General features: G+C 43.8%; 1 protein-coding gene across 2 annotated transcripts in view; it reads right to left on the bottom strand.

Annotated features, from left to right (window-relative positions):
• Nucleotides 1-13,129, bottom strand: part of SYNE3 (spectrin repeat containing nuclear envelope family member 3) — a 357,026-nt gene that overhangs the window by 68,993 nt on the left and 274,904 nt on the right. For both annotated transcript variants that reach the window (XM_085626453.1, XM_085626454.1), the window contains one exon: nt 1,863-1,999. In XM_085626453.1, coding sequence (XP_085482579.1) covers nt 1,863-1,999 — 137 coding nt within the window. The remainder of the gene's footprint in view (nt 1-1,862; nt 2,000-13,129) is intronic.

The raw sequence follows: 13,129 nt of genomic DNA, 5'->3' as shown, positions 1-13,129 counted from the left end.
ATTAACCCCTTCAGTGCCCATGACGAGATAGTCTCGTCATGGAGCGCGGTTGCACTGTGCCCATGACGAGACTATCTCGTCATGAACCCCGCCCGCTAATGCAACGCCCGGCACAGGGCGGGGAAAGGGCGGGGCACTGAAGAGGTTAAACAAAAGGTAAATAATTGTTAATCAACATTGCATTTATCAGAAGAAATGCCAGGAAGTAAGTGCTTTTTTCTGGTGTGGCTGTATAGACAAACTCATTTGAAACTAATTATGTAAGATTGATGGGTTGGAATTAAATACCTTCCTGAAACCTCAGTATGGAGAATGGACCAGCAAGACAGAAAAAGTCAAGTTATTTTCCATGAATAAAAGGAACTGCAGCCAATCGTTTGTTAACACTTGGTCAAGCTACACACAAGCTTCAATTCAGGAGACTGCTGTGGTTGGAAGTCTCTCTTTGAAATCTGAAAAACTGTGCGTAGTACCACTTTGGCATCTGGGCAGCATTACTTTTAGGTTGTGCTAGTGGGTGCAGGTGCTCATTTTTGGAGACTGGGGGATCATTTTGGGGGACTTATTTTTCATCCTGATACTATAACCCACAGCAAGAGAGAGAATAAAGTGCAGCTGGGCACTAAAATGATTGCTGCTCAAAGAAACTATGCTATCTCCTGTTCTCTGCTGAGTTCGAATGAGGACGTCTGGCAGCACGCAGAGGACAGTGGTAGCCTTGAAGATTTAATGGAACATATGCCCGGGCCTTTCAAAATCATCCAGATCTTCCAGGCGAGGGCCCAATTTGCAAACCATCCTGGAAAAAGCACCGTTCTTTACTCCTGAATAGTTACTCTTGCGTTTGGAGCATGTTTCTGTCTTTTTTGGAATCTAGAAATAATTCCGGAATGACTCATGGTGATCAATGCAAGCCATTATTATCCACAAAGAATCAAATTGATTACTAGATCTGCATTCAGAAATGTAACACAAAAGGGCATGCGCACATACATTTACAGCTTATTTTCTTCAACGTGAGAATACGGTTCCCTACGGGAAAAACACTCTCTTTCCTCCACCCCATGAATTATGGCTGTGTTCGCTCCGCCTTTTTACCCAGAAATTGCATTTTCTTAGGTCATTTGCAGGCATCTTTGTGGCAGCAACCACCAGCAAATGTTTGGGGAATACCCCAAAACCTGTGAACTTTGCTGGTTAACCCAACTTGAAATACCCACAAATCTCACCATTGCAAATTGTATTTTCGATGCACAAGTTGGAATTGTGAGGCTAAAAGGCAGCCATTCCTGGGTCCGTTCATCAGACATGCAAATTTGCCTATCCCATGCTTTTATTTGCAAACCAAAGGTGACCTTAGGTTTACTCATAGCTCTGTGAGTGAGTCCTTTGTCCTTTGTGTCATGCTTTCCCCAGGGAGTTGGCAGTGCGCACACTAACCTCAGAGCCGTGAAAAAAGACAATCAGTCTTAACATTTACTGTTGTGTGAACTGTTTGTTATTGAGAATGGTGTCAATATATTTCATTTTGTGCAAGAAAATGGCTCACACCACCTAAGGCACATTATAAATCTTTCCCTACACACAATTGTGCACGTCAAACACACATATCAAAGAAAGGGCAGTCAAATTTACTATAGTATTCATTAGCATATTTTGTCAGTTGAAACACAGCCTGCAGAAGGCAGGTCAATTACTGTCATAATTTTCGGACCAATTATAACTGTCCGCACCAGCACAAACTCCTTTGAAATAGAAATAAATGAGGGATCCTATTTGTCTCAACCACAAATTACCTCGGTCATGCTGGTATGAACGGAAAACCACCACCACCAGCGCCGAAACATTATCATTTAAATTACCTTTGAAACTCCCGTATTGCAGATATGACGCTGTTAGATGGGTCTTGTACATCTTGGGAAAACCTGAACAACTCCTTAAGTTGCGACTTCAGTCCCTCTACTCTCGGCTCCTCTGATGCAAGGGCTGCCCTGGTGATCTGAATAAATAAATAACATACATGCAAGTCTATAAAATATGTTAATGTGAAACATAATGTGAAAACATGTGAATACCTAAAAATGTTCTCCAGCGCCATAAAGGCTTATATTTTTTCTTTTTTAAAGTCACTTTCGTTTATCTGCATATACTAAAACATTTTTTCCCATTAACTTCAGCTAACTTCATCATTTATATTTCCCTTCCGAGTTTGTCAAATCTTGGTAATTCCCTCCGGAAGAACCATCAATAACTTCTTGGGAATGGACTTAGTTGCCATAACAAATTTTGGGGGGAACAGCATGTAAAAATCGGTAACTGCACAGAATCCCACATTCCTGGCTTTTTACCCATACACTGGATTCAGTAAACTTGTAATTCCAGGGGCCATATTAAAGATGCAGTGCATTTTCCTGGTTTGCACTGGTCGCACCTTTCAAAAGGTGCGCCCAGCGCAATCCAGGAAAATGCGCCGCATTAAGGTAAATGCGCTGAGTTCGCGACTGCCCTGGAGGCAGCGCATTCCTGTGAAAAACGGAGCGGCTGCTTTGAACTCGCTCCGTGTTTTCACAGTGCATGCAGCTGCCACTTGCACTTTTAAAGCGGATTAGAGATCCCCTTGCTGGCGGGCGGGACTGCACCCGCCTGCAAAGGGATGTCTGGGGGGGTCCAAAGGCCCCCCATTCACCCCTCCACAGGGCTGCTCTCGGGGGTGCACTGTCAGTGCATCTCCTTTGAGCTTCTTTGCCTATGCGTCCATGTCTGTATTATGGTGCGGCCGCAGAGGCAAAGGGATTCCCTCATTTGCTTGGGGCACACCCCCATGCACATGAGCAAACCCCCCCTGAAGTTAGCTCTGGCCCTTTATAAGCGCCAGCGCTATCGGTATTACAGAAGGGGCCGTACAAGCTTCTGCGGCTCCTTCTACCAAAGTGCCCCGGGGGCGCGCAAAGTGGGCGCAAACTCACATTTCACCCCCGGAGCACTTTGTGTAATACGGCCCCAGATGGCGTTGGCAACTTGAGCTGTGGGCACTCTCACCTGAAAACTCATTTCTCTTAAAAAAGATTTTTCACAGTTACTGTGGCAGAACAGAATGTCAAGAAGCATCCAACTGATAAAGGAAGCACTAAGAATGTTTCAGAAATAGAGGCTTATTCACCAAAGCACTGCAATGGGCTTCAACTCTAGCACTTGTATCAAGATGATAATTTTTAGGAATCATCTACTAGACCAGGGGCTGCATTATACATGCGGTGCAAATTCCTTCATTGCACTGTTCGCACTTTTTAAAATGTGCGCCTAGCGCAATGAAGGATGACGCATCAAATTATGATGAATGTGCTGCCCTCAGAACAGTTGCGAACTCACGCTCCCCTGGGGGCAGCGCATTCATGTGAAAAACAGAGTGGCTGCCTTGATGCCGCTCTGTGTTTTCACAGTGCAGGCGTCAGTCCGCCTGCACTTTTAAAGAAGATTAGAAAACCCCTTGCTGGCAGGCGGGACTGCACCCGCCTGCAAAGGGATGTCTGGGGGGTCCATAGGCACCCTTTCACCACTCCAGAGGGCTGCTCTCATGGGAATGCACTGTCAGTGCACCTCCTGAGAGCTTCTTTGCCTCTGCGTCCGCTTCTGTATTACGACGCGGGTGCAGAGGGAAAAACATTCCCTCATTTGCATGGAGCATGCCCCCATGCAAATGAGTGAATGCCCCCTGAAGATAGCTCTGGCGTTTTATGTGATCACCCCTCGGGCACTCCGTTACGCTCACTTTGTGCTTCTTGGATATTTTAACATCCATGTTGATAATGTTAAGTTAGGAGACACATGTGATTTTCTTAATTCTCTGCAGTCGGCCCAACTGCATCGCGATGGCCACATTCTGGACCTAATTTGCTCTAGTACCCCACTCACTGTTTCTGCCCCCTTGCGAGTATCATGGTCAGACCACTTCTTGATTCACTTCTCATGGCAAACCCAAAATAAATCTATGCTGACACGGCCACTGATAGTACACTAGGGTAAAGCTGTCCATAGAATTGACCCAGTGGCCTCAGTCTCGCTCTAGCCGAAACACATCCTATGATAGCTGACAATCTGAATATTGCACTGGGGAATTTTAATAATTGGATTGAGAAGGTGGTGGCTGGCCTCACCCCTGAGTCTCGGCCTAGATGCATTAAAAATCCCCTCACTAAGCCTTGGTTTTCTAGCTCCTTGAAAATGCAGAAACAGCAATGTAAAAAGCTGGAATGGAAATGGAGACAGGATTATTGCCCTATGGACGGAACCTCTCTCAAAAAGGCACAAAAGACTTACTATGCCACTATTGCTCAAGCTAAAAGCTCTTACTATGTTGAGCGTATTGCCTTATCTAGCAATAACGCCAAATAAATCTTTATCATCGTTCAAAGCTTTGTAGCTCCTAAAGCAGAGACCAGCAGCCACACCCCGTCTCTTCCCTGGTATGAGGAACTCTCTAGCTTTTTTATTAACAAGGTTCGGGCTCTGCAATCCTACTTTGGTGACCGAGATAGCCATTCAGTATCTATGGTACCTACCCGGCTGTCTTCTCCTCTCAGCCTTGTTAAACTTACAGCCTTTGAACCCATTCCAGTGGTGGACTCGCTTGCTGCTCTTACCACCCTCAAATCCGGTTCACCCCCCTATCCGTGCCCAGCCAAACTGCTGGCCGCCTCCTCTGTAGTGATTAACCCGATGATGAACTCACTGATTAATGCATCCTTAGCATCTGCTACAATCCCTCCTGTTTGGAAGCAAGCAATGATTGTCTATCTACTTAAAAACCCGTCACTAGATCCCAAACTTCCTGCCAGCTATCGCCCTATTTCTCTTCTTCCTGCTGTGGCCAAGGTTTGTGAGGAATTGGTCAACATGTGGTAAATATTCTTTTTACCGAAACTGAATTTCATACGGAATCTTTAAAAATACAGTAAAATAGCTCAGAATAACAAGAGGCAGAATCCGTGGTATAAGAGGTTTCTAAATGGGCTTTATTCCATCCAAAATGGCCGACTCGAGTCGCGGCCTTCAGGTTCCGTCACCACGAGGGTTCAGGAAGTGAAGTACAATACTTTATTGACAAGAAGTAACTTTTATAGGTCATACATTTACAATGAAACAAGTGCAAAAAGGCGTAACAATTGATAAGATAAATTAACATAGTGATACGTAATTGAAACTAGGCGTAATAAGGAGCAAAAAAGAAACATGATTGGCTCTCATTATCTTACATAGGTGGATCTATACGATAATACTTAACATGGATGCGTGCGCAGCAGCATGACGTGTGATTGACGTGCAACTAGGGGGTGAAGGGGACTTGACATTTAGCTCTACATGTGGAGACGAGAAGTCTAGGGGGTCATGTCAACCTAATCCCAAATCATATCTAACATCCTATGTTTAGAGAACTATGTTATCCACAAGGAAGGACTCTCGGACAGAATCTATTCTATACTAACTGTATGTGCGTGTACAAGCGTCTAAGTGTCTATATGAGAAGCGAGGGGCAGAAAACTTTCCATGGCAACAGGGCTATGAATCACTTGCAGGAGGACGGAAAGGCTGAGTCCTTTGCTTGTGAGCTAAAGGAAATGTTTACCTAAATCACTAGACAGGAATGCATCGGCTGAAGAGCAAAATAGATAATTCGAAGGTGAAATACAGCTTCTTGGCAGGCAGGCGAAAACTGGCCGAGGCAGGCACCGTTAGCTGCACAGGGAGTAGGACAAAGTTCATGGATACAGATGCGAGCTCAAGCTGAAACTGTCAGAGACAGAGAGCAGGGAAAGGCTTTGAGGAAAGAATCGGGCCTACTTGCCTGAACTGTAAAAATGGAGTACCTTAGCCATATAAAGTCGGTGGCTTTTCATACTTAGGAATTGAATATCCAGCCCATTGATGGCGGATCTGACAGAGAACATGTCGACGGTAGACACACATATGTTTGCGTCTTGGAAACTGGAACTGGAGGGAACACACATGTACTTGTGACATGCATATAGAATCGTTGGGGTCCAAGATAGGGGACATAACTGATCAGGAAAATCCACATTTCCACATTCCCTCCTTGTCCCCTACTTGCCCTTCAAGAGATATCAATCTTCATTATTCCATCGATTTGCTCATGGAGCATCATTTCTTCTTCCTTCTTTTTCCGGCATTTTGAACGAGAACTTTGATATGGAATGCATGATGTGGCACACAGACCACAAATCGCTGGTCCACATTGCAGGCATAAACAACAACTGAAGAGCATAAGAAGGCCAATACCTAGGAAGGATAGAACTCTCCATCCCCAGGCTGATATCACACTCCAAAACCACCCGGACCACGTCCAAGTGCCTGGATTCTCGTGTATCTGGCTTACAATCTTATGAAGGCGTGTTATAGCTTTATATACAGATGGCGAATTTTCTGGTATGAATATGCAGCAGCTGGATCCGATGACCCTGTAAGCTCCGCCCCTATCGGCCAGGATGACGTCAAGGACAAGACGATTCTGGAGAACAACAATTCTCATCACTGATTGTTCCTCTGTCAGATTGCCTAGGGCGGTTATAGTCTCGTTTACTACAGCTTCAAGAGTCTTGGTGAGTCTGCGTATCAGCTTACTATTTGATATTGTACCTATATAGGGGAAGATACCTTTATTGAAATCTACATACTTGTCCCATGCCGTCTCAGTATAATCGACAACTGGGAGATCTCTACGCTCTCTTTTGTGTACTAAATGAACATTTCGATAATAATCAGGGGGAGCTAGGAAAACAGGTGGCAAAAGGAATGCTATGTAACAGGTACCATCCCAATCTAGAGGCAGACGCATATATGCCGTCTGACCACATATAAAGTAAGAATGGCGAGAAGCTCTAAATGAAGATTTCCCTTGATCACTATATTCTACTGTAGTAACGCATTTGCTATGGCCCATGTGTATGGAACCAACTTTTCTCACACATAATTCACCCTTAACTGGAAATACTGACATAGTGGGCAGAATTAATTCAACTTCGGATTTGACGTTCAAAATCATGAGGTTAGGCGTAAAATTACCTAATTTATACACTTCATTTTCTAAATCAGTTCCTGTTCTACTGGGGTGACCCTCCTTATTAGGGTGACAGACTTTGAATAAAACTAGATTCAGATTTCCCCATATCCAATGTTGTTGATAAACTGCTGTGTCTGGGTCTATGGAATTTAGTAAACTAAACCATGCTCCACAGGAGCCATTGTGTGTGAACGGATGTGGAAAGAAAGGCAGAACTCCTTTGTTATTCTGATAGGGAGGGAGTCGGCCACACACCCAACAATTGGTGGCATTACTAGTCTGATGGGAATGATGTAACATACTAATGAAGGTGTTATTGCGCAGCGCAAGTCTATAAGATAATTCATGTGGCGGTAGGTCACTAAAAGAATGTTCAGCAGTAATATTATAAACATGTCTAGAAATAGGATGATATATGTGCAAAATCACACTCGTAATGATTATTAAAACACTCAATAAAAACAGAATTAATAATGTCCTCACACAGTAGCTACGCAGTGATTTACAATACGCCTGTCGTTTCAACATTTCTCTGGTATTTTCTCTACTCAGGTCCAAGGGATACATGTCAGAGACAATTCAACCGCTTCACCTTGGAGAGGACTTAAACAATCAAATTGCTCGACTGTTTGGGCCTAAGTTTTAATTTATAGTTCTGAGAGTCATTCCTTTCAACAAAGGGAAGTTTTGAATCAGTCTGTGAGGGAGTGCAGGGCACAGTGTCTATATCCGAGGATAGTCCATGAAATTTCTTAACGTGACTGGAATGTATCCATCCTTTGCGGCCCTCCACTTTCACGGCTGTTCTTGTGGTCAGCAGGACTAGCTTCGGTGTTTTCCACCTGGGCTCCAATTGGGTTTTCCGATCGAAATTCCTCACAAACACCAGATCCCCCGGAGCAACGTCATGGGGTTTCACCTCAGTGTTGTCAGGAAAAGCTGCAGCTACCTGTGAACGACAAGATTGTAGTGCAGACATCAAGGAAGCCAGGTAATCTGTCAGCATATTACAATTAACATCAGTTATTTTACGTGGTACAGGCGTCCCCCACATATTTGGTGGCCTTCCGAAGATCACCTCATACGGGGATAGCCCTGTTCGAGAGTGTGCTACCATTCTTATGTAAAATAGTGCAACTGGTAAGGCTACTATCCAGTCAACACCTTTCTCCTTACATATTTTAGACAATCTGATTTTCAAAATTTGATTATGTCGTTCCACGAGACCTGCTGCCTCGGGGTGTCGGACACAGTGGAACTTCCACTGATATCCCAACAAAAGTGAGACATGTTTCATTAATTCGGATGAGAAAGGCTGGCCGTTATCTGAATATACAACACGTGGTAGCCCGTACCGTGGGAAGAATTCTCGAACTAACTGTTTGGCAGTAGTCGGGGCCGTGTAATCTGATACTGGGTACGCCTCAGTCCATCGGGAGAGAGCGCAGACAACTACAAGAACATATTTGAATCCTCGACATCGTTCCATCTGGATATAATCCATTTGGAGCACTTCAAAAGGATGATCAGGAGTCTGGAATCCACCCTGTTCTACGGGAACACTTTTTCCCGGGTTGAACTGACAACATATCATACAGGTACGGACCTTTTGTTTAGCTGCTGCTCGTAAATGTTTATTGAACCAAATGTGTTGAATGCTATCTAGCATAGCTTTTTCTCCTAAATGCGCCGGGCTGTGAATTGTAGCTATAATGGCTTGGACCATAGAGTCAGGAAGAAACCATACAGATTTCTCCTTCGTCATCCATCCCTGATCTGTCTGGATCCCTCCTAGTTCAGTCCATTTCTTTAATTCTTCTGCAGTAGCATGTGTCTGTATGTCAATTACGTCAAGTGCGGGATCCTTAATTGTCATACACTGTGTTGGTGTCTGAACTATTGGCTTTGTCATGTCTAATGTGCGATTCTGAGCAGTCTGTTTAGCTGTTCTGTCAGCTAAATCATTGCCTTGAGAAATGATATCAGTAACCTTCGTGTGTGCTTTACATTTCATAATCGATATAGCAGTAGGTAGATGTATTGCGTCTAACAAGGCATGAATGAGGGGTCCGTGCTGAATGTGGGCACCATGGGAGGTTAAATAACCTCTCTCTCGCCACAGTACGCCGAAGTCGTGTACAACTCCGAATGCATAACGTGAGTCAGTGTATACATTAACTTTCTTATTTGTGGCTTGAATACAGGCTTGTGTTAGAGCAATAAGTTCTGCTGCTTGGGCTGACAAAGTATCTATACAATTTGTCTCAATAACTTCAGTGTCTGTTGTGACTGCATACGCGGCCACTAAATCTCCTGTACTTGTTCTCATGCACGATCCGTCTACATACAACGTCAGGTCTGGATCTAACAATGGAACGTCTGTCAAGTCTTGTCTAGGTTTCGTCTTTATTTCAATGATTTCAACACAATCATGAGCTAGTGGGTCTGTTCCAATTACAGGTAATAGTGTAGCAGGATTCAATGTATTACACCGTCGGATCTCTATGTGTGGTTGAAACAATGTCAGTTCATAACCGGTAAGTCTTGCTATGGTCAAGTGTTGTGTTTGTGTTCGGTTCACAAGAACCTCTACTGCATGTGGTACTTGTACTGTCAATGGATGTCCTAATACTATGGCATCGCTTTGTCTGATTGCTAAAGCTGTCGCCGCCACTGATTTCAGGCATGCAGGCAAAGCCTGAGCTACGGGATCTAATGTACTGGAAAAATAAGCACATGGCTTGCGTGATCCTGCTTGATCCTGAGTGAGTACTGACAAGGCAGTACCTTCACGTTCTGTAACAAAAAGTGTAAAATGTTTGCTATAACATGGTGTTGCTAAAACAGGTGCTTGACATAAAGCTTCCTTTAGGCTTTCAAAAGCTTGTGTATGTTCCTGAGTCCAAGGGAGAACAGTCGATGTGGCTGCCTCCTGTGTGGTTAGCTGAATGAGTGGTTTTGCTAGAAATGCGTACTGAGGGATCCACTGCCTACAATATGAAGTGAGGCCTATAAAAGCCCGCACTTCCTTTTGTGTCTGGGGTATTGACATGTTAGCAATTAACTGGATGCGATCTGGTGTAAGCTGCCTTCCCTCCTTGGACAGCGAGTGACCAAGATAAATAACTCGCTGGACACAGAATTGCAGCTTAGAAGGAGACACCTTGTGCCCCTTGTCGGCTAGAAAATGTAAAACTGTCAGAGAAGCCTTTTCACATTCACGTTCGCTTCTCGCGGTGATCAGCAGATCATCGACATATTGAAGCAGTGCAGTATTGACTGGCATGTGGATACTGTCAAGTTCTCGTTTCAGTGCTTGGCTGTAGATGCTGGGGCTTTCTGTGAATCCTTGGGGAGCGCGTGAGAATTTAAAGCTGCGCCCATTTAAACTGAATCCGAACAAATATTGGCTTTCCGGATCTATTGGGACGCTGAAAAAGGCATTCTTGAGATCAATTACAGTAAAGAATGTTGCTTCGGAATCAATTGCTGTCAATAATGATGATATATCAGGGACCACAGGAAATTGTGGTACAATGCACTTGTTTAGTTCACGCAAATCAATAACCAATCGGTATACTGGTGGGGCAGTAGGATCAGTTCGTTTAAGAATCGGAATTATCGGTGAATTACATACATTGGAGTCTGTTTCTACAACTACTCCCTGGGCAATTAGCTCATCAATGATTTTCAGCAAAGCCACTACAGCATCATGTGGTAACTTGTATTGTCGCATTCGTGGTAGTACCACTCCTGCTTTCAATGTGACTCGGTATGGTGTAATGTTCATGCAGCCAACATCCGTAGGGCCTTGTGCCCATAGATGTACTGGTAAAGTCTGTAGTCGGGGATCCATGTCCCTAGACACATAGTGACCTTTAAAATCACGTAGAAACAACCTTACTCCTTCCGGAGAACAACATATTATGGCTCCTAGTGCTTTCAGAGTTTTAATTCCTAACAGATTTTCTGGGCATGATTTAGTAAGCAATAAATCTGTAGTTCGTGTCAAAGGTCCTATCGTAAGTGGGAGAGGCTGTGATACTTCATTAACAATAGGTTTTCCTGAAAAACCAAGGGAAACATTTTGAGAGCCTGAGAGGGGTGCCCCTGGAACTTCACTACGTTTTATAGTTGTTCGACTTGCCCCTGTATCGAGTAAGAATTTTCTATCTTGACCTAATAATTCACTATGTACATACGGTCCTTCTTGATCTACAGGAATCTCGATGAGCGGTAAGTCAACTTCCCTCTCTAGGCTTGTTCATGCGTAACGCTGATACTCAGGATATTCATATTGTGCAGTCTGATACATTTGTCGTGTTGTGGTTTGTGTGGCAGTAGCAGGCAACGGTGGTGCAGCTGGCACAAACTGTATGGGCTGCTGTGAGGCTGGCATGGACTGTTGCTGAACTGGCATGGACTGTTGCTGAACTGGCATGGACTGTCCATGCTGCATAGCTCCTTGTTCATTCTGATCTTGTCTAACTAATCGTGGTCTCTCTTTTGCAATACCTGTAGCTATATTACGTTTCAGGACTGGACAATCGTGTACATAATGGCCTAGTTGTTTACAGTAATTGCAGGTTCCTCTTACAGGAGCTGCAGAATCACCAGAATGTGTTACACCCTTTTTGTGGCCCTCTGCTGGTACTGTCTGAGAAACTAGCATTTTCATTTTTGTATCCTTCATGCGTCTATGCTCGTGTTCTTGTTCATCCCTAATTCTATTGTGATGATACTGTAACATTTGTAGCATTTGTGACGGAGTGTTACTTTGCCAGGTACTCTCGAATTTCAATATTCTATTCTTCACTGGAGGCAATGCATTTTCCACTAATTTTGTCACAAATAAATGTGGATATGAGTCACTACTTGCTTTTATACCACTGTTTATACCAAAACATTTTTCAAATCGAGCATAATAATCGCTTGTGTCTTCATCTTGCTTTTGTTTGCAGGCTGTGATTGCACCCCAATCTTCCTTTTTTGTAGTTAATAGACGTGGCAGTACCTGTACTAGTAAACCTGGTAACAGTTTAACTTTATCCCCGAGCCCTGAACCTGCAGTTCGGGCCCTTTCTTCCTCTGCTAATGCTGTCCAGTCTATCTTTTGGTCTCCCACTTCCCACTCTTTTTCTTTCAGTTTTTCATAGATGCCAGCAGGCAAAAGCACCTTTAATATCGTCATAATATCAGGAAAGGTGTACTCTCCCATTAGTAACATGTCTTTAATTTCTCGGTGGAAACCCGCTGGGTCTTTGTCATGACTAGGTACTACTTTCTTCATTTCTAATAATTCCATTTTTGATATGGGTGTGTAAACAAATACACGGTGAAACTCATTGTCTTCGCCTTTTATTGGGTGCACTTCTCGTAAAGGATTTTGTCTATCCATATAGTACGGCGTTCTTTCTCTGTGGGGCAGCGAGAGAGAATCCGGATTTACAAAAAGGACATACTGTTTACGTGACACTAATATCTCTTTAATTAGCTTGTTACTAGAACCTCTCCATCTGTTCGTGAGTAGTTCCGTTAATATATCAGGTAAAGGACCAGGGTCAGCATGTTGGCTCTTATATAATATAAGGAGTTGCTGAATCATATAGATTCCAGCTAAACGTTGTTCATCTGCACTGAGATTAAAAAACGTGTGTGCTACGGTCTCATCACCGTATATTTCAGGACTGTCAATCCAGTGAACAGCTGACCTGGCTAATTCTTGCTCATCCATGGAATCGAGGAGGTGGTAACCCCTTCGTTCTCGCAGTATTTTATCTGCGGCTTGAAACAAATGTTCAGGAGACTTCAGATTTATTACAGGCGTCGGATACGTTCTGCTATTATTTGGGCATACAGAGTGTATGGGATCAGAGAAACATCTAGCATTTTCACAGGACCTTCCTCTGCCTACATAGGCTATGGTCTCTGACTGTCTTGCGGAATTCCCTGATTCGGACACTTCATCTTGCTCGAACTCGTCTGTTCCCAATCTTTCTTCATGAATACGCTCTATTTCTCTACGGATTTTTCGGCACATGGCTATTATACAAT

The sequence above is a fragment of the Triturus cristatus genome, chromosome 9 (assembly GCF_964204655.1).
Source record: "Triturus cristatus chromosome 9, aTriCri1.1, whole genome shotgun sequence".
NCBI lineage: Eukaryota > Metazoa > Chordata > Amphibia > Caudata > Salamandridae > Triturus > Triturus cristatus.
This window is presented reverse-complemented; position numbering and strand designations above follow the sequence as displayed.